We start from the raw sequence: 26,770 nt of genomic DNA on the forward strand, positions 1-26,770 counted from the left end.
GATGCCTTTTCTCTACAGATATACCTGTTGACTGTAATCATATTATGCTGTAGTCTTCCTTGGAATTAAACAGTTTGAGCTTCTTCAGGCTTTACTGTAAAATAAACTAGAGCTCACATTAATCTCATGAATAATTAGTCTTTATACATTATTCTGGCTTCAACTGTATTTCATGAACTGTAGGTACCGTTAGATATAATGTTCTAAGTTTGGTCTCACTGGTTTCTATAGAAAACCAGTAATACTTTTCTAATTCAATTTGATATCTCTTATCATCATATGGATGGAACAATTGTGTTACAGAACCACCACATGGCTACTACATGGCAATGTGAGGTCATACTATTTGAGTGACTAACATAACCCCTAGGTCACATGTAATTGCTGTTTTTCTATCCTGTAACTGTTCTCTAAATTTGTTCTTATGGTTTGGTTTTCATTTACTGTTATTAGAATGTGGCACTCGAGTTTAATAAATCAATGTAAATGATTTTTTTTCTTTCTTTTTTTTTAAATGCAAGAGGATGCAGAATGAAGCTTCAAAAAGATGAGGATATCCTCCTATGTTGTGAAGATGATTCTATCAGTGGCTGCAGCTGTAACGAAGCTCACAAAATAGGTTCTTAGGAACCTGTTAAATATCATATCTGGCAGACTTCACTTAATCATGCAAGCATCTGAGCTCTGCTTTGACAGTGGTCTTACCATAGCAGCATCTGGTATTGGGTCACAAAACTACAGATAGCAGCTGAATCACTGTGTAGGATCTGTGTTATGTTTACAATAAGCTGTTTGAGATGGATGGCTTACAGTTTTCTGTAAGAGGTCAGAGAGTATATCAAAGCTGGATGGTGAAATGGTGAGGTGAGAGGTTGTCTTTACCAGCTGAGGGAGAAAAGATGTATGACTGGCAACAGTGGTTCTTGAAGCTCTCAATATACACAGCTTCTGTAGCCATGTTAGCCCTTGCGTTAGGGTGGGCAGTCCTGATTGATGTTATGAAGTTCACAAGATGCAGATTGGCAGTTGTTACAGGCACTGTCACTTTTATCCTTTAAGATATCATCCCAACCCTCATTAGGGAAACAGAAGGACATAGTGAAAAAGTTGTCCATCAGTCCCATGTCTTCACAGACTAGCAGAGGAAGCAGAGTGAAGGGAGATTCTTCTCATGGCCCACAAGGCTTCTGATACAGTATTCCCTCTCTTCCCTCTAATACAGCCATATAGGTAAGCTTTAAAATATGTGTAAATGAAATGTTAAAAATTTATCTATTTATAGCTTGAAAGACTTGTTCAGTGGAGAAAAACTTTTTTCTTTTCTTTTTTTTTTTTTTTTTAGTGTGATTATTACATAGCTTGCAGTATTCTAATAATGCTGAAATGATTTCAGAATGATAAAACTGAAGTGCTACTGGGGGACATTCATAGCCTGTAAACTGAGCTGCCATCCTAATGGTATCATCTACTAGTCTTCTCATTTGGCAAATCTCTCCTGAAGACTTTCAGGAGAGTGACTAAGGCCTGTCTCCAGTGGAATTGAGGAGTTTTTTAGGAAACAAATAGGTGTCAGCAAAAATCGCTCCCATATTAAATACAAAGTAGGAGACATAACATTAGTTTGAAATAGAACAATAGTATTAAAAGTAATAATAGTTAGAAGTTTAGGAAATTCAGTGTCATTTTCTCTCCACAATAAGTTAGAATTGCTTTCTGTGAGGAACAGATTTCCACAGGGATGCAAAATAAGTTATTAAGAAAATAATATTTTACACTGATTATTATAGGTCATTAAAATGTTTCCATTACTTTCGCTTAATATCAGATGTTTAAAATTATCCTCATATGCTTGATGAACATAATAATTTGCACATTCATGTTGTTGCCTATTTTAGCAAGTAAAATATCTAAGATAGTTAAACTTACAAAATCCTTTTCTTCAGGGAATGTCATATGCAAGAAACTTCAATAAGCTTGGCTGGTTTTGTTATGCTGAAGAGATATACTTTATTCTAAGTTACCATGTTTTGCTTTTGTCTTGCTAGAACCATTTGATTTTTCTAGACGGTAAGAAGAGATATTGAAGGATGGAAATTATTATTTTAACTAAACTTATTGTTTTGGATAAAACAATAAAGAGTACAGAGGAGTTTCTTACAGACAGAATCCTGCTTCATCATTGAAGAATTTTGTTTATTTTTCTAGCATCTTAAAGAGGTTCATACATTGCTATCCATCCATGGTCTAGCCGTCTCTCACAGAGTCTGGGGCTCTTTATCATATTTTCATTCTTCGCACACCCTCTAGAGAAAATTGGACCTTTTACATTCACATAAAAAAGTCTGAAAGTGCTGAGTACTAAAAAGGGGCAATTAAAATTTTGTGTGCTATCAACGTTCACCTAAGAGTATGCTTAGATGAATACGTGTTAATTTTCTCCTGATAGCATTCCTTAAGAGATTATTTATAACAGGAATGTTGCAATCACAGCTGACTCTGTAATGGCTCCTTTAAAGAGACTAAACACTGATTTTTAGTTTCATCTGATATTCTTGTCACCTTTGCAGATTAAAGATTGTTTTGAGTATCCACAATAAACTAAACAATATTCAGTGGTCCTTAAATTATATTCTTTTGACTAATCAAACATTAATTTGTTCTTCCATGAAAAACACACAATCTGAACTGGGGTTTAACATAAATATTTAGTATCTTCAAGTAAAACAGCATCTCAATACTCTATTACAATTATTATTGGAACACATTAAACCTTATGCTGTGCAATAAAAAGACACATTATTGATGTGGAAATAATGTATGTTTGTGTTAACTTTCCTGGAAAAGAAATAACTAGCATTCTCAAAGGTGTCATTTTTATTCAAACCTTTCCTCGGGGAGACATGTAAAAGAGATTGTCACTGAAATAACCACCTGTGCTGCTTGACTGGGGATTTTTTCATACGTCTCTCTTTTTATTTGTTAATGAAATGTTCACACCTTAGACTAGTCAGTATTTTACATCTTCAACTTTGATGATCCTAAAGACATAATACAAAATGACCTGTGAGCTTAGTGTGCTGCACCACATCCCTAAATTAGCATTCACTATGATAGTTCCAAGACAATGATTGAAACTGGGACTATAATTTTTCAATATTAAAACTGTTGAGAAGTTTTGTGCACTTTGCCCCTTAATATATTCCTGCCTTCCTCACAGGTTCTATACCAATGATCCATTTACTATTATTTCTCCAGAAATCAAAAGCCAGACTTTGTGTGGGACGAGAAAGCTCTTATTCTAGGCAATCATTAGGAAATGTGAGGTTCGGGGCTCTCAGGGAAGTAATTGTAGTGACTGTACTTCAAAATGCAGACCAGGTTACATTTGTTCACCCAAAGTATTAAATTCATCAATTATATTTCCATGAATGATGTTAATTTGTCCCAATTTCTACCAATCAACAGTTTGATGCCTACTCTGAAAGTAAGTGCTCTCAAAGAGTGATTCACCTGATCCTCCAAAAAAAGTGACCTGAAATAGCTGGTATCTTTGACCAGTTTAGAAAAATCTAACCCAAACAGAATTAGGTGACTTTAGTCCACCCCATATCACCAGCAGGGATTACATTGACATTCATGTCACGGCTGTTGGTGTTCAAGAAGCATTTGGACAATGCTCTTAGATACAAAGTTTAACTTCTAGGTTGTTGTGTGTAGAGTCAGAAGTTGGACTTGATGAACCCATAAATCCCTTCCAACTTAGGATATTCTACGATTCATATCAAACATCTATTTTGGTCTTGATTCTGGAATAAGCTATTAAAATGCATGAACAATTTCACATCATTTTTTATAACTAAATGCCCAACTTTGAATTTTTATATAAAATAGAATAGCTGTCGAGAGGTTATGGTGGCACTCTTTTAAGAATTACAGGTGACAATTGCAGAGTTTTTAAGTTTTATTTTGCTACTATTTGCCAACAATGGAAAATTTCAAAAAGCTTTTTAGCCCAGATGGTCATGAGCAAGAACTGGACAGCTGCTCCGTAAATCAAGTATACAGCTTCACCATCATTCTAACCTATTTAAGCTATTGAATACGCAAACTTCTTAACAAGAAAATAAAATGTACATTTTTAATTAATTAGAAAAAATATATGAATTTGCAGTTATAGAGTTATTAATTATTTGCACACGATTTTGCTGTGCATTGGGGAACTTAAACATTTTTTCTGTATGTTTTGGTTTTAACTTTCCTAGCTCAATTTTTTTACAATTCAATATTGTTGATGTACATCTGTAACTTTTCTTCAACGTTAATAATACTTCTATGATTTTGTAGATGATACACCACTGCCTACATATAAAGTAACTTTTGGAATAAGATTAGCCGAAACCATGTTAAACAACCAAAACAAGGTTTGCAACAAGGCTAAAAAAAACATTCAAAATACAACTATGAAGACAAAGATCCAACTATAAATTTATTCATAATAATAAATTATTTTCCTAATTTAGTCTTTACGTACTCATATTCACAGAGAAGCACACTGCATTGACACTTTCTTGATACATAAAAACTCAGTCTGCTTGTAAATTTTTATTGCCTGTACTAACCTAGCAACATTATGCATTATATTCCTGCCTGCCACATATTTTTTCCAGTAATGCAATCTGAGCTTGGGTCCTGCTCTTAAACATAGGAAACCTCATTGCTGACCTATATACACCTACGTATATGTTCATATCTTCACACAGAATATGTACTAAGAAAATTCTTGGTTATGCTTAGATTGCTGTTTCAGTTTTCCTAATATATGGATTCTTCTATTCTGGATGTGAGTCTGTTTATCCGAGATAATATGCAATGCATTCATCATAATAACATGAAATTAATATCTGAACAAAGCAAAAGGAAAGTTTGCAAACCAAAAGAAACTTAAATGTATGATGTGTTGCTGTAGATGTAAATTATTTTGTTGTTCAATTCCATCTAGTAATTTTTTGTATAATATTTCTTGGAATCTTAGTTGAAGTTGGTGAAATAGGACAATGATAGAAAAATTTACATCACTTGTATATAAAAATAAGAAATTTACTAAAATTAAATGTAAAGAAAAATAACAAAGTGAAGATGGTATGAGGTTTTGTAGTCAATTTGGTTTCATAGCACTTATAAAGCAAGTTAATAAAAGTTATGTGTAACAATGAATACAGCATGCTTTGTTGCAAGTACTATAGGAGTATTCCCAAGGAAAAGGTCAGTGCCCTGTTCAGGAAGAAAGATTAGGAAGATATTGTTAGCATGGTTTCAGTTAAAGAATGCTTTTTCAGCATTACCAGCCTGGCCCACCATTGCCTTTCTTTTGTTTAGAAAAAAACCCAAAACAAAGCAAAACCAACCAACCAAACCAAAACAACAACTAATAAAGGAGGAACCTAATAGTTTACTCTGTAAACTGACAAACTTGGATGGCTGACAGTATCTAGATGGTTTTATTTTCTTTACTCAGAGTAAACAAAGTCCAGAACACGCATCAGCAACTGCTACACTAATGCAAACAATATGCCCTGTACAGCTTTTTCTAATGGCGTGCATTAGGATCTGTGTGATCCCAAACCCCAAGAGCTTCAGTATCTTGAAAATCACGTCTGTGAGAGGTAACAGTCCTAGCAATGAGGGCAATTGGTTAACAGCTACTCACCTCTCTGGGAGGCAGCATCTCCCAGCAACACTGAAGTTTTCTTTTGCATGCTTCATCTTGAACAGGAGAAATAAAAAAAACCTCAGCACACCACCCTCCAGACCTGACATGGATGTGATGTGGCTCATCGGTCAGGGATAGATCAATGGGCCATGAATGAAAAAGAGCTCTCTGAAAGCTGACGGCTGAAAGCCAGAAGAGAATATATCTTTTCATTTGACTGGAGTAAATCCATCCTTCAACACTGAAGTTTGTGACTTCTGGTCTGTGACTGTTAAATGACTATATAAAAGGAGTAAAAGATTGTCCTTAAGAAACTGTGTTTGTCCAGAAGTTTGTAACCTTTTCTCTTGGAATTAGCCCTTGCTACCGCATTTGACACTTTGTCTGTATCATAACCTACACACCACACCCATCTCCTAAAGAACAGGATTATACTAATATGGATCACCTTCCAAGTCTATCACCTCTACAAATTCCAGGTATTCCTCTTCTAGGGAACAGTTAGGCTACTGTTTTCCCCTCATGCAATAATCTTCACTCTTTAAAGATTTTTTAAGTGTTTCTGGGTTGCAAGGTCCGATTTGAGCTAACCTGATCTGTTGGTTCGTCATGTTCCTGTCGACTGCTCCTCATTTTACTATCTCTAGCCAAGCTTCGCTGCACTTCTTGTCTCCAGAGCCACACATCGGGCAGCTGCTTACTCCCCTACCTATGTTCATTTGCTGTTGGTTTAGGCACCCTCACTTCATTGCTCCTGCACTCATCCTGTCTCTGCTGAGTCTCACGCTGCTTTTTGTTTTCTCTGATAACCACTCCAGCCCATTCCCACAGCTCTGCTGATGAGCTATCGTATCACCTCTTAGGAGGGCTCATGTCTTCTCTTCCATTTCCTTCTGTTTCCAGTCTTTTGTACTCATTCCTTCCCCATTTGCAAATGGGGAGCACCTATTCACTGAACAGCATAAATTTTGGGTAACTAAGATCTGGAGTGACATAATCTGTGATTTCTCAAAAAAAAAGGCACATGCACATCAATTTTTTTGAAGACTTATGGAAGCCCTGGTGCCTGAAAGTCAATAGTCAACAGGTGTTGGGCCAATCTTCCTAAATCCTTGAGAAGCAAGGCCCAGATTGTACACCACTTTTGATTAATGTCATGCAATGACAGTCAGAATAGGATGGATGTGGATAACATGCAGTCTGAACTCTCTTGAACTTAAGCACTTGGATCAATTTTAAGTGTCTAGTAGATTACTTGAATATGATCTATAATTCCTATGGATATAAGTATCTTCTCAAAGGCACACTGCAAATATAACTAAAGGGAACACAATGGCCTATTTAATGTTTTAAATGTTCAATGCTAAGACATCAACAGTATCATCAAATTAGCACCTGATATTATCATCAAAATACCATATAAAAATTCTGTGCCCAAAATAAACAGATACTTTTGAATACTCCCTCAGTGCCCCAATTTCCTATTTTATTATGGTGTTTTCATTATAAAATTAATAAAATTTTTGAGTGGTACAGCAAAACCTCTGAAGAAATTAATAGTCCTGTCTTCAAAGTCTTCAGCACAGATGTATGCAAGTAACTAATGCAGAATAAGGCAAAGAGTTGGAATCCTAGGAAAAAAAAAAAAAAAAAAACAAACTTAAGCATATGCTCATTAATTTAACATTACCAGGCCATACACTGCAGTGTGTACTTTCATGGAAAAAGATACGCAGTCACTGACTTGAAGACTATGCTGTGAATGAGAGTATCAAATTAAAGCTGCATGGTTAATGCTCTGGGAATTAAATTCAAATTAATTGTATTAGTGTATTACATTAGTATTATTTTCTGCAAGGGTGGCTTTCTGTGCAAATAGTGAAATCTGAGAAGTGTAAGCATGTAAATGTGTGGAAAAGAAGGGTCTCCTGCCATCTTTTTCCCTCTCTCTTTTTTTTTTTTTAACAGGGTCTCGATTTACAATTGTACTTGTGCTTCAGGTAGCTGTGGCACAGAATTTGGAGCAGCAGGTAAAGCTGCTCACCCCAGTCTCTCACGGGCTGAAATACCCCCCACCCTGCTGGGATCTACCACTCCTGCAGCCACAGCCCTGGTAGAACACGCTGACCCGATGAGGCTGACAGCCAAGTCTCTGTCACACATCATCTGCCTCCGTCATACATCATCAGGGCTGAGCGTTTGGCCGCCTGCCAGTTGCCCAGCACCGAGGCTACCTCAGCCACGGCCCCGGGGCCAGTCCCTGCCCCGCCGCGCTCCAGGCAGCGCCGCCGAAACGGCGTCGAGGCGCCTCAGCGGGCACGCGGCGAGGCCGGCGGGACAAGAACTACATTTCCCAAGAGCCGCCGCGCCCCGGGGTGATGCGATTGGCCAGAGCCCGAGCCCAATCGGCGGGGACGAGGTGGGCAGCGGTGCCGCAGGTGCTGGCGGCCGGGCCGGGCGGCTGGGGGAACATGGCGCTGGGTACCAGGGCACCGCGGCGGCTGCTGCACCTGCCGGCCGGGAGCTGCCTCCTCCTCCTGCTGGTGCTGCTCCTCCTCCTCTGCGGCCAGCTCGGGGGAGGACAGAAAAAGAAGGAGGTAGAAACGTTCGCTTCTTTCGCCATCGCGCCCCGCTGAGGGTCTGGGGCTGCCCTGCCGCGCTGTCTCCCCCGCGTCAGCGCCCCCGGGCGCCGGCGGCGCCTCCCTCCGCCCGGCGGCCCTCGCCCTGCCTCCCCCGCTCTCCTCCCGCCGCGGCCGCGGGCCGCCCTTCCCCTGCCCCGCCAGCTCCTCTCCCTCCCCTGCCCTGAGGGGGGCGCCCGTGGGGCGTAGGGCGCCGGGCACCGCTCACCCCGCCCCGCCGAACATGGCCGGCTGCCGGCGGCGGCGTTTCCAGGGCAGCCGCGAGGCGCAGTGCTGGGTGCGCTGTCTCCTGCATGAGGTCCCGGCCCGAGGGGATGCCATCCGTTGTCGTGGGCCTTCAGCTCCCCGGTTTTGAGCACGTAAAGGCGAGGGCCGGCGTCCTCGGCTGGCTGTGCAGCCAGTCACAGGTGAAGGGTACTGACCTGCAGCAGGAGGGGGAAGTTAAACCCCGTGTTTGTGGTGCCAGCTAAAAAAATACCCAGAGTTAATGATACTGAAGTCATGGCAGCAGGTGTGTGCGTGTGCTGGGGTAGGTGTTGGTGCTGTCTTCGAGGCCTCATCTGGGTAAGACAGACGTGGAGGAAGGAGCGGTTCTATTTCAGTTTCAGTAGCAACAGCCTGTCTTCTGCAACTCATGGATTTAAACAGGGAAATTTACAAAAATGTGTACATACTTGCCTTTTTACGTTCTCAGTGCTGCTAGAGCTTTCTATACTTTTCTCTTTCTAGCTTGCCCTCAATTTCAGGCCAGATTCTCATATACCCAATGCTTGGTCAACCAGTAGAGTCTCTTTACAGTTCCTCTATAATTTCATATAGGGGTGGAGACAACTTTTTTACCAAACTATATAATTATTTTTTTTTTTTAATATCTGTTTTCTGTTGTTAGTGTTACTGGAGGGCCTGTACTTAGTGGTGGTGGAGGAGAGGAAAGAACAATTTTGCTAAGAGGTCCTCTCTGTGCCCTATCTGCTCAGACAAAGAGGAGGATAAACGAAATTTTTTTTCTTTGTGTTGATTTTCTTTAAAGAATTGTGTAGGCTACTAAGGCTTATAGGTCAAAGAAGTAAAATGAGGGGGAGCAGAGAGGGAGGTGCTCCTGTTTTCCTTCCAGTGTCTGCTGACATGACTGAGGGAATGGCTTAAAACTGCATCATGGGAAGTTCAGCTTGGATACTGGGGAAAAAGTTCTTCCTTAAGAGTGTGGTCAAGCACTGAAACAAGCTCCCCAGGGAAGTGGTCATAGCCTCAAGCCTCTTGGTGTTCAGAGAGCAGGTAATGCTCTTAAGTGTATGATTTAACTTTTAGTTTTCCCTGTGTGGAGTCAGGAGTTGGACTTGGTCCTCATGGGTCACTTCCAGCTCAGGATATTCTATGATTCTAAAAAGCCAAAGTTAGTATGTAAAATTCTTATTTAAGTGTCTAAATAGCAGTCTGACTTCGTGGTTTTATCCAGTTAAAGAATATAATTGAGAACATTGAGATAAAACCCTGGATATCAATGTAAAAAACCAAATACTTTCATTCTAGGCATTCTCTTTTTCCTTCTTTCTAGAAAGAGTAGACAATAATGTGTTGCTCTTCTCCTGCTATAATTAACTTATTTTCAAAACTTTGACTTTTTTTTTTTTTTTTTTTTTTTTTAATAAAATGTGTTTAACGTGTGACAGTCTTGATTCTGTCTTGCTGTGATGCTGGCATTGCACCTTTTGTTGACACTTTCATGTGGAGTGGCAGGTGTGCTACCAAGGTAACAGAGATAATCTTTATTTATTTTTAAAGAAAGTAAATAATGGCAAATTAAAATTAGCATTTACAATTACTCTCTATGAAGTTTCCTAGTTCTACTGCAGAAGTGGTACATAACAGGATTGAAATTGATATGTTTTGCCTAGCCATTTGGTACTGTAGTTCAAGCTGGTATTTCTCCTCTGTGAAACTTGTTTATAATTTTTTTTTACCTTTTTAGCTGATTTAATTGGTTAACTAACACCTCTTGGTCTTCTGCATCTTTTCACCTCAATTTTTCATTTCTGTTTAATATTTTTCTGCTTATGCAATGGACTAAATACTGCTCCTACAGACAAAACACTGTTTTTATGTAGACATACTGTATATACAACTGTATCTTTACACCAGCTGGTGCAATGCTGTAAACGCTTGCTTCACTTTAAATGCAAAGTTAAAGGAGAGTGCAACTTGGTGGTATTTGGGGTTTTATACATTGTACATATATTAAAAGTATCACTTTGTACATGTCTGTATTATGTACATTACAACTGAAGTCTGTCTCCTTTTCTTGCGCTACAGACCTCATATGGAAAGCTATAGTAGTTTGCCCAATATATATTGGTGGAAAGCATCTGTATGCAAAAGATGAAACTTGAACTTTCTTACAGGAAACCATCTGGAAATAACATTTGAAAACTGTTCTGAGGAAAACTGTACGAATTGAAAGAGCACAGTTTCTTGTGCTGTGGGAGGTTCCTGTTCACAATACTGTTCAGAAACGCAGTGATAAAAGTCAAAGGTGATGGAGGTTAGATGTGTGAAGTGAACTTAGTTTTTCTACACAGAGACTGATAAGATTGCCATAGCTTTTATAGAAGTTGGAAAAATGGTGGAACACACAGTGAATTGTTTCAAAGTGAACACTGCAAGATGGAAGTTAATGTAGTAGGGTTACAAGGTATATTTCATGAGATATTATAATAAAAAGAAGCCACATCTCAGTTTCCTCTTTCCTGCTAGCTTTGTGTATGTCTTTGTTGGGATGGCTGTCTGGAAAAAAGGGTTAAGGACTAGATCAAGGGTGTCAAGCTCATTTTCACAGGGGGCCATATCAGCCCCACGGTTGCCTCCAAAGGGCTCAATGTAATTTTAGGAGTGTATAAATGTAACTACTCCGACATCGATACAGTCCTAAAATTACCCTGGACAAGAGAAAGGAAACTTCTTTCCCAATCAACTTTTTTGGAAACCTTGAGTACTTGAAACGTACCTGAAAGTAGGAAGAACCTGAGATGTTGGAATTGGAATTTAAGCAATGAAAATATTCTTGGTGAAGACAATGTGTGAATGTGTGTGGGTTGTTGTGTTTGTTTGTTTGTTTGTTTGTTTGTTTGTTTGTTTTTTGTGGTTTGTTTTTGTTGTTTTTTGTTTTTCCTTTAAAGTATTGACTACATGAAAATGTTTGCATAAAGTTTGAATGATTAGAGATGTCTGGATCAATTGTATGAGCCTGGAAGATGGAAATAATGACTTTGCAGAAAGGAAAGGACAAAATTAAGGTATTAGGTGTTTTTTGAAGGACTCATTGGTAGCAGAGAAAGATGAACTGGGAAATGAGAACACTGGCATAACTTTCTGTGTTTATGGTAAAATACTATGTTATAGCTGTATTTATAGTGGAAAATATGTAAGTTCTTAAATTACTAAAGTATAGTGTCCTATACAGTAAAATATTCTTAATGATAACTAAAGAAACATTTTCGTGTGGCAAATTACTGAAAGGTGCTGAGGCCCAGCTTAAATTCCATTAAATTTGTTAAAACTTAAAGAACTACTGGAGAATGGATTTGAGTTAGCTGATAGGATACTATACTACTTTGGCCTATAAGCCTTACAAACCTACATAGTTTTTAAAGAAAATCAAACTAAACAAAAATGCCTGAATCTAGCACAGAGAGCAAAATTTATTTTTGAGCTCTCAGGTAGATGATTCAGAAGCTTAGTGAAACCACTGGTATGCAATTGGAATAGCTATTTTTCTACAGGTAAATTTGCCATTACTGCTAAATGTGACTCAGGGAAGCTGTCTGTGTAGACCAGCATGTCAGTTTCATTCAAGTGGAAGTATCTGCTTGGGCTGAAGTCTACTCCAAAAGATGCTGATGACATATAACAATGTTGTAGTAATCTTACTGTAATGTCTTAATTTGCCCGGAGTATTTTTGAAGTGTTTCAAGACTGGTATCTCTATCACTGTTCCTTACCTTTTCTTCCTTGTGTCTCCTACCCTTTCCTCAACTGGGTGTAGAAGTCACGGCAATTGTGAGACGTTGTAGAAGTTGGGGTTGGAAGGACAGTCTAATTAATCCCATATCCCATAGCTCCGCGATCCTTTTATTGCTCCTGACAGATGTCTGTATGATGTGCCCTGAGAAGCCTTTAGTGGTGGTGACTCTACAACTTCCTATAACTGTGTCCTATTGTTAAAAGGATTGCTTTCCTAAAGATCTAACCTGTGTGTTCAATCCCCTCACTTTGAGCTTGTTATTTCTTGTAGTCCTGACCATAAGCAATAGATTATTCTTTGCATAGTCTTCTCCATTTAGATGGAGACTAAAGGTAGCATTTCAGTTTTTTCAGTTTGGTGTTTGTGTTTTTTTGGTATTTGATTTTTATTTTTTTTATTATTATTTTTTAAGGTTTTGGGTATTAAATGTGACAATTTTCCTGAAAGAATCTTCAGTCCTGAACATACTTTCCTCTGTTTTATGTGAGATTAACTGGGATAGATTGGTGTGATCCTCTTGTTTCTGCACCATGTGTTCATGTTTTCCTTTGGGTTTACATATTGATCCCATCTTGTTTATTCAAGGTTATCGATGATTATTACTGTGTTCCTTCCCTTGCAGCCACAGAATCTTCTGCTTTAAAATGCCTTTCCTACTCTAATTTGTGGTGGTGTTGCACCAGAAATGTAGCAATTGTCACCCTCTCAGAGCTCTGGCCCACAAAATGTGCAGCAAAGCCTGCAATATTCTGCCTACATATTTAAATGAAAGAAATAAATTATGAGAAATATGTGCTGGAGCGAATGGATAAAAACAGAAGAAAAAAGATAGATGATGAATGAGGAGTGTTCAGCATAGGTTCAATGACATGTGTTGTATAAGAGAGATTCTTGATGTCTCAGGATCTGTTGTACTAGTTCAACAAAATAATAATAATTAAAATTTAAGTTTCTTCTCTTTATCTCTTGAAATTCTGTTTAACATTAAACTTGAATATAAAGTCTGTTTGGTTTTCTAATCATTAACATTTTGCGTTTGGTCTCCAGACTGTGGAGCATTGCATGTTTTTGCCTTTCGAAACAGCATGCAGGAAAATGTTTGGCAGTTCTACTGAGTATAGACTCCTCTTTTGAAACTTTCTTGAAAATTGAGATGTGGCAAAGGTTGAACCTGTGAAGGGAAGATCAGTCCTGACTATAGAGTCAGCTTCAAGCCATTTTAAAGATCTATTTTCAGTGGAGGGTTTATATCCAAATGTGTTATTTGCCATTGTATCAATTGTTGCTGTGGAGAGAGGAGTTTTTTTCAATCAATGCTTAGAGCTTTAAAATAGCTGTTCTGGGTTTGAAGTGAAGTAACAGTGTTGAGTCATGGCTGAAAATGTAAAATTCTTTAAATGCAATTCTGAATGTTTTTCTCTACTCTGCCCAAAGAAGAATGGGAAAAAAGTGTTGCAAGAATTCTTTATTTTTCTACTGATTTTTTACAAGCCTCTGTCTTATTTGCCTCTGTCTTCTATTCCTAATTAACTGAAGTTTTGGTGAAACTTAACAAAGTTAACTAGCAGTTCTTATTTTAACAAATCTGTGTATAAAACCTTGATGCCTACAGTGATTGCATACAATAAGTGAAATAAAGGATGCTTAAAGCAGCCTGATAGCATTTTCTAATTGGATTACTGAAACTTTTCTGTCCTAGATGTCTCCATTTGGCATCCTTGCTGTCGTAAGACAAATCAGTGGTGTAATTGATCTTTTCCCTGTTCTGTTCTATAACCATTAATATAGCACATCCTGTGTAACCACATGGAAAATACAGATTGTATCTGATTGAGTTCTAAGTGCTCTGGCAAAATCAGTCAGTACAATTAGAGTGGGAAAACATTAGGGCTTTTTGTTGTTGTTTTGGATCTTCAGATTTATTCTTTTCATTTTTAAAAGTGTTTTGAAGGTCACATTTTATTGGCTAAGCTAATCATCAGAGCTAAAAAGGAACTTTACCTAGTATTTGTTTTAGGCCTCTTCCTCTTGCTCTATGAAGTCTGAAAGCAGGCATAATAAAAAAGTATGGTTATATTTTCATCTAATTCTATGACATATTTTAGGAGATATATATGTATATATGTCTTCTGTAATGTTTAACTATAGCGAATGTAATAACAGTTCTTTTTTTTATTTTTTCTGTTTAAACTTTCACTAATGAGGGATTGCCATGAAATAAATTGAAATAAATTTTATAGTGATCCTTAAACCTGCATTTCAGATAGAGAAACTCATGTTTTTATATGCTATTATCACAAATCCTTCACATTCTGAGAAAGATAAGCAAATTAATACTTGCATTGAATGGATTGCTTCTCTTAGGAGGGAATTAAAAAAAAAACAGGCAATATTTTGGTGACAGAAAATAAGCCTAGAGATTTAAGATGGAAAAGATTTGCACCCTTGCCAGTGCAGGCTTCTTTGTGGCAACGCTCATCTTCATGATTGCTGAAGTTGTGGCGGGACTTCTATCAGTTATCCAGGGAGAGTGTTCTCTCACCTAATAGGATTTACTGTTACGTTTTTTGTTTGTTTTTGTTTGTTTTTTGTTTGTTTGTTTGTTTTTTATTTCTTGATGATGATTTTATCAATAATACCATTTTGGAATACCCCACGTTCTTCGTCTTTCTCTTAAGCAGTTTCAGTCCTTAGCCTAATTATGCCATTCCATTTCTTCTGAATCTAAAGCAACTTATTTTTTATGTACTGATCGTTAAGCTTAGCAGAGTTTGCCTGTATTGTGTAAAATATTTGTATATCAGTTTCATAATATAAGTGCTAATTACAGTTGTGCAGTCTCTTTGTATAATTACATTTTGACCTCACAGAGTTGCTCAAGGTTGGAGTCTGTAGCATCTGCTGCTTGAAAGATTAAAACTGTTTTCTCCTCTGCTTTTAGTTTGGATTTTTAATAATTCTATATCACTATTGCTGTCTACACTACTATTACAAAATTAACATGTATTTACTTTCCTTACCCAGTTGCCTTACATAGGTCAAGTATGACAGGGTCTAGTCCCGAACCTTGTATATTTATATTTCTACTTAACTTTTCTAGATATTGATGTGCGTGTGTTCATGTCTGAGCTATGTAAATGTCTCATCGTTTAAGATTTTTGACCTTGTAGAGCGAAGGTGTAGGTAATAGAGTACAAAAATCTTGCTTGAAGTACAAGGTTCATTTCTGGGTTTTATTTTATAACTTCTACTAAATATTGTTGTAAACTTGATTGTATTATGAAGTCCTTTGATACTTAGCCTGTTTTTCATGAGTCGTGAAAAGAAATGGACAGTTGTTCAGCTAATTAATTAGCTAATTTCCTCAGTGCTGCAAGTTATCGGGTCCTGCTGACTACACATTCAGACTTTTTCACATATTTTGTTTCTTAGATCTTGTCATGGCAGAAATACATTGTGAATCTTAAGTTAAGCCTTTAACTCAAAATCACACTGTCCTCCAAGAGTCTGTTTGTTGAAAATAAAGAATTTTTAAATTGCACTGGGTTTTCTGCAGTATGCTGAAGAATATGGTTATTTTAACAATAAAGGATGAGAGGTATTTTTTGAGTTGTTGCTGCTTAAACATTTCTCGGTAATTGTAGCTGTTTTGCTTACTTCAGTGGTTCAAATTATTACTTAAAACATTTTGTTCTTCCCTCTCTTAGTTATCATAAACTTTATATGATCCTCCTCTACTTTTGGTAGTAAACTAGAATGAAATCTAAATTGTATTTAATCCATAATTACTAAATTCACTGGGGTACTGATGCGCTAAAAATATGTAACTTACAATGGTTATTCTTTTTAATCCTATTAACGTATTTTTATGTGCATCTTCATCTTTCTATAAAAGACATAACTGGAGACTTACGTTCTTCAAGAGAGATTAATGTGGGGGATGATAAAACTGGGTAGACAAGATGCTTTGAAATACAGCTTCTTTCTCTACTCACTTTTTTTGAGATTATCTAACAATATAAAGAAGGTATTTAAATACAAGTAGAAATCTCGTGACCGGCAGAGGTAATGCTTTTTGATATACCGCAGAAGTTGCAGGGCTAGGGCTGCATACAATGAAGGAATAAATTAGGAGCATATATGTAAGTGTTTGTCCAAAGAGAGGAATTCAATATATTGGTGGGGCAATCATAGAGCAACTTAGTAACAGAAGACATAGGGCAGTACCAGGATTCTGCATAGTCAGTGATCTTGACCTAGGGAATAAGAAATGAAAAAGGATGTTTCCAAAATCTTGTCCTTCTCTAGAGTTTGGATAATACAATTGGAACTGTAAGGCTGTGATGTGCATGCTGTGCTCTCCAGAATTTGGTATAATTTCCTAATGTAGAAGACGTCCTAGTAAAGTATTACGTCAACTTTGGCTACAGGAGGAAACGATAGTGGTGATGACTGTATGATAATTCTTCAATAAGGACTATGTTCATGGTCCTTAAATTGTAACAATAAAAAAGCAAAACAAGAATGTAATCACTTGATTAGAGTTGTGGTTTTGTTTTTTTCTTTCTCGACATGGTGATGTGTTTATGGTTGAAGTCTTGTATGTGCTGGTTTCTGTTCAGATTGTGTAAGGTGATGCAAGCATGCCTGTTAGTTGTGGTTTACAGAGTTCGGTTTCAGGGATTTTTCCTGAGATGTGGGTCTTGAATACCTGCGTGTTAATGAAGATGGTTACACTTCTTACTTGATCAAACAGTCTAAAATTTAGAAGAGTGCACAAATGCACACAGGAATAAGCCAGTTTTCTTCTCAAGCATGCTTTTAAAGTAAATCATCTGTGATGCCTTTTACTGAGATATTTTTGGGTGTCAATTTAGTATTTTCAGATTGTGTTTAAGATTAGAGGCCTAGGGGGTTAATATACTTGCTACCTGCTTTATTAGTCTCTTTACTGGGGCCGTAACTTTATCTTACTGCAAAGTCTGGCATGTTTTAGATGTAGGGCACATTCAGAGGCCTGGAGAACACTGAGAATTCTTCCTCCTCCTTTACTGCCGTGTCCGAGAATTTTTTTACTTGTAGGCTATGCAATTTGGTAGTTGGATATAAAGCAGAATTACTACAAGTTGCAGATGCCTGTAGTTAATGAACTTTATTACCTTCTTACCCACACATCTAGCTAGTGAAAAACAAGTTACCTCAACATGCAAACCTTATGTCCAGTGTAATGTTATGCATTCAGGTGACTTAAATAGAAATCCCATCCCATGTTTTCTTGAAGTCTGTTTTGGAAAACAAAGGCAACTTGCTGAAGTTAACTTATTTGATAAAGCTGGGTTTTTGTTATTTTTGGGCTAGAGTATAGAAAAAGTACGAGGGAAAATAAAAACTATTGAAAGCTGTCCTGAAGTGAAGAGGGCATGAATTGCCAGTTGTGGGGGCTTTTTTTGTGTTTTGTTGTTGTTTTTTGTTTGTTTGTTTGGGTTTTTTTTTGTGTTTTTGTTTGTTTGTTTGTTTGTGTGTGTGTGTGTGTGTGTGTGTTTTGTTTTTTTTTTACTACAGTAACTAGACTGGAAGAATTAAGGCATATATTAATATGGTAATATGACACAGAATGCAGCGCTTTTACTGTGAAAGTGTGAATAAGTGAAACTTTTTATTTGCTCTTGTATTTTTCTGACCTAATTTCTTAAAAATGCTTTATATTTTCATCAACCATTTATGTTGCCTTTACACTGCAAGAAGGCTTTCAGGCTATCTATGAATCCAGAGCTGAGTATTATAAAAATCAGTTCAAAATGAATCAGTCTTTATGGTGATGGGTAAGTGAAGTTGATAAGATTTCTTCTTATTGGCTACCAGCCATATGCCTTAAATGGAATTTCTGTTAATGGCACATGAAACTTTGTTAGTAGGCAGATTCCTCCTGCATGTTCTCTCAACAAGTCCTAGGTTCTTCTAGTTTATGCTGGAATGTGACTTGCTCAGTGAGTGGCATCAGGTAGGGGTGTTGAATCTGATCAACTTTTTATTTTCTATGAGCGGTTGATCTGAATTTGAGGCAAAATGCCTGTGAAATATGATGCCACCCAAATTACATGTAAAAATATTTAAAAATCACACAATAAGATACATGCATTTCTAAAATACAAGCTTTGATCATCCAACGAAATATTGTTTTGCCCTAACAGGAATATTTTTGTTGTGCTATTTAGATGTGTCCTTTTATTACAGTTAAGCAGTAGTTACCACAAAATCTAGATGGCAATATTTGCTAATTTCATTCAGGAAATTGTTCTAATGGTATTCTTTTTCCTTAAGGAAACATGACATGACCTTGCCATAAAAACAGTAAAAATGTTTATGAGGTTTAACTATTAAGATTTAAGAAAATCCAAGGTCAACGATCAAATGTGTTTAAAAGTGAGGGTCCGTAAATCTTTTAGTAATGTTAGAGGATAGAAACTGGAAGTGCTAAGTTGTCTGAATTCTTTATTATTTTTGCATCACACTTTAAATATTTTAGTCATGGTTTGAACTCTAGGAAACCGTACAATGGCTCAGCTTAAATGCATTTAACTGGAAGGTTTTTCATCCTTCAGTTCTATGTCTGATTTCTACCAAAGCTTCCAAATGAAGTGGAAAGGGAATGGCCAGAGCTCCACTGGAATTTCAAGGCGAGCATCAGTCCTAGGAAGGTTAATCCAAACTAAAGACGTAGAACTGTTAATGCCTCTTTTTTTCCACAGCAGTTGGATTCAGTTACTGATAAAGTGAAATTGCTTTGAGTGGGTGAGGCAGAAATTGTGCAGAAATTGACAGGAATGGTGCATTAATACTGATGTTATTGTGTAAATATTTTCCTTCTGTTGTGAGACACTTTCTATCTAAGCTAGGTGTGAATAAAAGCTCTTGTCTATATTTGTAAGTTTTCTTCAAATTCTGCTTATTTGTAGCAGTGCACTGACTTCTTTAGTGGGCAATTTGTTTAGAAACAAAGATAAACCATTATTAATATCCGCTGGACAGACTCCAGATGTTATCATTGTTTTTCATTTCCTTTATGCTTTTTGGCTTCAGGCATTGCTAATAATTTTCCATTTAAAATGCATGGTAGGTTTTCTCGTTTTTCTGTTTGTTTCCTCTAAGCTGGATAAATCAGTCAATACAGTTAGATTTTATATATAGATATACAGACACACATAAATGCATACACACACTGGTTTGCTGTGGTCTCTATGAAATAGCATTTACCTTTGTGTTGAAAGCTGTGAATTTTTTTCTTCCTATAACTCTAAACCTAGAGTCTGTAAATGAGTGAATTGTTTTAACAGATCTCATGGAGAATGTAGCTTTCAGAATTCAAAATTATCTAAGATGCTCTTGTGTAACGGTGTATTGGTTCTAGAGGCTGCTAACCTTACTCAATTTCTTTAAAAGTAATAGACATCTGAAATTCTGCTTTTTCACATATGGAGGACAATTCTTATCTGAATTGGCATCTTGTGTTTTAAGCGATTCTGTGCACAGAAACTAGGCATTCTTGTCTTAAGTCATTGTTTGCTGTGAACTTGTAACATTCGCAGTAGGATTTAATTTGTCAATGAAGTGCGACATCTCAGCTTCTTAGAGAGCAGCATTGTGGTTAGAGCGTGTCTGGAAAACCGAAACAATGGGAACAGTTGATACTAATTTGATTTCTGGGAAGTGACATCCTTCTTCACATCAAGTATCCTGAACACTTGACTGTCTGCTCCTCTGGGTGCTTGGATCCTCTGAAGGTAGTTTGCATGATTGTTTTAATTCAAGCAGCAGCTCCTACTCTGAAGTGAATCACTTGTTTTCCCCCAGCAATGCATAGTTTGTGCTCTGAAATGTTCTCTTGAGTGTGTAAACTGGATTCTATTACTGAAATAAATCTGAAGTGTGCACTCCAGAAATGCAGGTAGTGCACTCCACTTGCTAATCCACATACAGCCCTTGGAACCAGTTTAGAATTAATTTGAAGCAAAATTCTGCAGGGTGTGGGTATTAACGTTTCAGTACCAGCTGTTTTGTTCTACAGACATATATGTTTTGTTTGCGTTACTCACTAATGTCAATCTAGTCAAACTGTCCTCTTGCACAGGTACAGAGCTTTAGAGAAGGATTCACTGAGCCACAGAGGAGCAACAAGAGGGGAGATAATTTTCAAGCCGAATGGTGATCATTCGGAAGAGGGAAGTCCTGGGTTCCCACAACTATTTGTACATTTAATCCAATAACTGTTTAGTGTAAAACATTGTAATAAAATCTGTTCAAATAGGTTTACTTCTCCACCATCTGGACTTGAGTGTTGCCTGCCAAATCTTTAAGTTGGGGAACATATGGAGGGCAGTGAGAGAAATCAAGGTTAATTTTTAAGTAGTGAGAGTTCTTCAGGATAACCTCTGTACACTTACTTTTTCTATTTAAGCTGCTACCACCTTCTCAGCTGGAACTCCCTTTGTCAGTGGAGGTGGCTGAGAGAGGTCTAAGTGCACTATGCCCAGTGCTCAGAGTGTCAGCCCTGAACATTTGGAGGTCATGGGGGCCTTGCTGGAACATAAAGGTGCTCAAATCAGCATTTTTCTTCTGCTGATCTAAGCTGTTTGTATATTACAAAGCTGTGGAGGAGATTACACAAAATCTGACTATATGTACCCAGTGACAGGCAGGAGAAGCTCATTCAAATCTGGCAGTGCCAGCTCTGGTCTCAGTTCCTGTTCGCTGTATATCCAAATTCCTCAGTTAACTGCTTCTGTGTGGCTTAGTTAAACTAAGTACTGTGTTATACCTATAGATACCAACTGAAAGAGCACATAGCACAAGATTATAGTGGTGTTTGATTTAATATATAGGTGGCCCAATATCACCATATTTGACTCTGTTTTAATGGTATACTAGATGAGGGGAGAGGCACTGAAGCTGATAAATTTATTTTAGTGCAAAATATTTTATACTGTAGAAAACATATTAGTAATGGGCTATACCACAAAACAATGAGGCCTGAAGTCATCCCACTCTGGGCTTTTATTAATAGTTAAGATATTGTTATTGGAGGCTTAGCAACCTTTAGTGCTATCACTGGTGTTACTGAGGAGATATTTCCACCCATATAAGAACTGAATGATATTTCCATCCTCAGCCTCCTCATAAATTTAGGACAAACATGCTGATGCCTTAGCCATATTCATTTTACAAGAGCCTCAAGTGAACTGTGATGGAGAGATTGTAAGTCCAATTATATGTTGTGTATTAATATGACATGTGGAACTTTCATCTGTAATTGCATTTTTCTTGTCCTACCATGTTCAAGTCCTATAATTATGGATGTGTTAGTGTATTAATCTATTTGCATATATCTTAAGTGATTAAAAAAAAAATCTAGCTGAAGCTGTTCAGTTATAGCAACATCAGTTTTTTAAACAATGAATGTGTTGTGCTCTCATGCAGAACTCCTGCTTTCTTGGCTGTGAGGGAGGAAATTACAAGTTCATTAGCTGATACAGCAGCTTTGTTTTCCAAAGTAATTTGAAGTCTGTGCTTCTCCCAAGGAGTGAAAATGGAACTTTTCTTGAATTTAAGTAACTGTTCTGATGTAAAAATGTTCTGGAGGAAACACATTTTTACTCAAGTCTTTACAATGAGTCTTGAGTCAACAAAGAGTTAAAAGAGTGTGTGTTAAAAATGAGCTTAGAGAGAGATTTTCAGCTGGTTTTCATCATTAGATCTATAGTCACTTTTTCTAAGAATGAAAAATGCAGAGACCTTTAGAAATTTGATTTCAGGTTGATTTTGGAAATTAATTTCAGGAAGTAAAAATTCAGACTTCATGATATGTCCATGCTTTTGTGACAAGACAACTTTATTTTGGTAAACACATCGCGTTTTTAGTTTCTAATGTAGATGTTAATTCCAGTTACAGTTTCCTCAATGTGAGTTATTGAGTTATCCACTATAACGTACTTGAATTATTAATATTCAACACAGAAATTAATTCGGTGCTTGGGTATTTAAACGGCTTTTTCTTAACATATTTAAACCCTTAGGTTTTGTGTTGAAGCTTCCTTACTACTTGTACTGTTTTGATTTAGCATTCAACAATGAACTTCTGTTTTAGTCTTCTTAATTTCACTTTTCTATTTAGATCAAAATTATGTAATGGTATCTATGAATAGTCTTGCCTTAAACTACTCAGAAATAGATCTGAAACTACAAAGTAGTTATTCTATTAGGAGGATTAAGGGCTTTATCTGTCATTAGAGATTGTCTACCTCCTGTTGAACCACAGAATCCATTCATTAGTTTAGCACCGTGCTATGTCCTTTGTCTTCTAAAGAATGACTTACCAGAGAGGGTAGTATTCTGATGAAAGGAACTCCTGCTCAAGTAACTGTGTAATATTTCTGTTCCTTAATGTACAGGTAATTGCAAGCATGCAACATCTTCATCTGGATGGCTGACACAGAAAAAAGGAAAGCTTTGTAAAAGGTTTTGTTATTTGAAAATGTTGAGGTACTAGTCATAGAGAAGACAAATGCTAAATTTAATGGTTCTATTTTTTTTTTTCTTCCTGAGAAATAGAATTTTCTAGGAAGCTCTGACAGGAAAGTGACCAATAAAAGGATGGCATAAGAGAATAAAACTATGCAGAATAAATGTCAGAGATGGTGAAGAATGTATGAATAACTATTAATAAGAAAGTGGCAGTGAAATAATGTGACAATAGAGTAAATTTTTTCTCACAATGGGAACATTAGTCATGATGAAAATAAGTTAGAAGTATTAGGAGGTGTACTACTCTGAAAGATACCTTAACACTGAGATGGTGGGTACTGGCTCACTTTCTTTTGTAAGATTGTTTACACAGGCTCAGGGTCTAAGCCCCTTACTAGAATCTATTTGGGCTCCATAGTAGATCAACTGTTCATCAGCCAATTCAATTACATGAAGTACATTACAGAGTGGTTTTTGCCATACTGGAAAATTCATCTACCAAGACAAGCCCAGTGGATTTTGACAATGTATGTGCCATGGGTCAAATATAGTTATCTTCCTAATAAGACTATGGATGAAAAAGGAGGTAAATACTTGTATTTTTACCAACTATCCATCTTGCCTAGAGGGCTGATGCCAGAGGTGGGAACAAGAAAATTAAAATGATACTTGGAAAGTAGGAGTAGGAAGCGGTATATTTTCCAAATAAATAAAAAAAAAAAAAACTGATTTAGGATTGAAAACTGGTTGTCTGTCCAAATCATACTTACTATTTCATCCTGCCTTTCAAAGTTACCAAACTAATTTGTCATGTCCTTTCTAGCTGTTATTATGTCTCAGAGCTGGGAACAGAATCTAGGCTTCCTGACTGTCAATATTCTCTTGCTGACAGTGAAGGAAAAGAAAGGGAAAAAAACCCCAAAACAACAAATGGTAACTTAAGAGAAATGTTTCCTCTGGAGGCCGGGCTATGTGGAAGTGTCCAGTTACAACTTATGTTGCTCAATAGCATCTAACATACTGAGGAGTTTTTTTGATCCAGGGTATTCACACTGAGGTCAAGACATTCCATGCTTCTCAGCTATGGAGTTAGAATTATGATTTGATAGTGTGGAATTCACTTAATGCAATCATGTTTTTTAGGACAGTTCATTGGTTGATGCTCTTAACACAATTTATGGATATAGAGTATACATTCATTCCTTCTACAGACAGATGGGGAAAATGTGGAAATTGTTGCTGTGGCAGTGTGGGGACTATAAAATTACAATGCAAACATTAAAATGTACAATTTCATAGTTTAGGTGAAGGCTTCTAATTCTTTAAAATTTATGGGTCCATAAATTACATTAGCAGATTCTTCTGAACTCTTGTAGGAAACTTTTAAAGTCTAATTCTTCATAAAGTTCTACTCAAACTATTTTTGCTGGAAATTATTGTGTATTTTAAAACTAATCACAATACATAGAGCTCTAGGTGTTTATTATTAACAAGACACTATATATTATATCTACCAAAGAGCTACTTATTTAAATATCTAAGGTCATACACCGAAATGTAAACAGGTTGGTCCAGATCATTGCTTCCAATACTCTGTTCATTTTGGTGATGGTAAATATCCAGTAAATTTGTCAAAATACTGCAGTGTGAACAGATCTCAGGTATCATACAGTTCTGTAGGCTCCTTTATTTTCTTAGGAATTTCTCAGGGAAAAGCAGCATCTGCTTTACATTCAGGTTGCTGGCTGCTGAAGTGGTCTCTTGGTGATACGGAGTTAGACATCCTGTGTTTTGCGGGCTCAATCTGACCTGTTAGAACAATCCATATGGTTCCACTGGTGCTGTCACTCTCAGCCTTTCTTGCGGTTCCTATGTCTGTATTACATTGTGCTCAGATGTCTTTGTACTCCTGAAGTGCACGTATGGCCACATGAAAGGTATTCTGGATCACATAACAAATACTCAAAATAATTAAATTTAAACTGTCTGTTAACAAAAACCTACCAAATTGTGGAGCACAAAGTGCTGTTAATTTTTGAGTATATGACAATAATATATATTTTAGGCGTGTGCCATAGATATATATCCACCTGAAACAATAAATTATAATGTTCCTTCAGTAATGGATGACAAAACTAGTGTGCTATTACTGGTTTATCTAAATAATCCTCTGTTTAAGAAAAATTAGTCTTGTACTTCAATTTTGGACTTATGAGAACAACTGGCTAAATTAAAAGAAATATTCTTTGTGACCTCCTGAGCTTGGTGTCTCCCAGTATGTCTGTTCTCTTAGGTGTAGTCAGCCACATTATACATAATATTGTTCACATAAAAAAATCTTCTGTAAGATAGATATGAAATAGAAAAAACCCCCAAACAATTACATATTCCATGTTTCAGATTGGCTTCTTTTGCGTTCAGGGTATATCCCTGTCCTTTGGTTGCTTTAGTCTGTCTAGTCATTCTTTTCTCCTGTTAACTCTGCTTAATTGTTTTAGTTTCTTAACCATTTTCTCTTGGGTTAATTTTTCAAAAAGAGTGGGTTGTTTACTATGACTTTGGTTTTTTTTAATTATTATGCAGAAAGGGGAAATTAGACCACTGAGAATATTGCTCAGTAATATGTCTGCGTGTCCTCTAGAGACAGATGGCCTAGCAGTTACCACATAACACTACGTGTTTGATACAGAGGAGAAAGAAAAGGTGTGCCTTACTTTTAATGGCACCATACAAAGAGACAGCAAAAAGCAACACTTCCTAGCAAGGGTTCCCAAGGAAGCCTGAAGAAAATAGATGTAGAGGCATTTTTTTTTTTTTTTTTTTTTTAACGTAATTGGAACTAGAATGTTTGTAATGAGTGGATCATAGATATGCTTCTGTGATACAGAATGGAATTTCCAAGCACAGGTTATTTCATGGTCTAGATAATATTTAGGTCTTTTAATAAAGGTGCCATCTCAGCAGGTCCTCTTCATGTATCTGATAGTCATCCTGACCTATAATTTCTCCTTGAAATTCCCCCATGTACTCAGAATATTTTTTTTCTTAAATTTATGGTAAGGAATGCAGTTATTCTGTAATAGCTGTTGCTTCTTCATTGGATTTCAGATCAGAAAAGTATTTATCTTTTGATTATTTGAACTGTTTTTATTGCCTCTCTTCCTTCTGTTCTTGTTATCCCTTTCTGTAGAATTCTCTGGGGTAGCAGTTTAGTGTACATGTTGTCCTTTGATATTTGTATATAAAACCTGTAAATAAAGAAAAAACATAATAGCAGATCAGTCTCTCGTAATCTTATTTTTTCCTCTTATAGAGATTTTGCAGATTTATTTTTTTTTAGAAATAACTTTCAAATCTTCTAGTGCAGTTTTTCATTGTCTTTTTCTGTTTTATCTTTTGTTTTTTCAAAGAATAATTTGTCTTCCAAAGCCTCTGAGTTTTTATAAAATGCAGTGTCAATTCATCAAAGAAAAAGTTACTTTTTTTCTTCCTGTGAAGAAATAACCAACCCTGCTTCAACAAAAAGTCTACTTAAAAAAAAAAATAAATAAAGTCTGCTTAGATAAAAAGTCTGCTTATTTTCTTCCTGTATCTGAACAATTTTTCTGATTTGTTTTTGTTTGTGGGATGCGGGCTTTTTTTGTGTGTGTGCTCTTTCGTTTGTTTTGTTTGATTTGTTTTGGTTTTTGTGGTTGGATTGCTTCCTAACATTTAGGTCCTCTTTCTTTTGGTATTTATTCTTTTAATTTTGTTATTATCTTAGCTTACAGTTTGTGCTGAAGAAAGTAATACCCAAAATCTGCTTTCCAGTTGCTATTTCGTGTGACTGAAAATGCCTAGCAATTCTATTCTGATAGCATATTCCTATGTGTAATGTTCTCCTGG

At 36.7% G+C, this 26,770-nt stretch overlaps 1 protein-coding gene across 1 annotated transcript in view; it reads left to right on the forward strand.

The window, feature by feature from the left end:
- Positions 1-8,106: 8,106 nt before the first annotated feature.
- TUSC3 (tumor suppressor candidate 3) overlaps positions 8,107-26,770 on the forward strand; it is a 132,053-nt gene continuing 113,389 nt past the window's right edge. The window contains exon 1 of the mRNA XM_065061008.1: positions 8,107-8,307. Coding sequence (XP_064917080.1) covers positions 8,182-8,307 — 126 coding nt within the window. The 5' untranslated portion in view covers positions 8,107-8,181. The remainder of the gene's footprint in view (positions 8,308-26,770) is intronic.

The sequence above is a fragment of the Columba livia genome, chromosome 4, assembly GCF_036013475.1.
Source record: "Columba livia isolate bColLiv1 breed racing homer chromosome 4, bColLiv1.pat.W.v2, whole genome shotgun sequence".
In the NCBI taxonomy this organism is placed as follows: Eukaryota; Metazoa; Chordata; class Aves; order Columbiformes; family Columbidae; genus Columba; species Columba livia.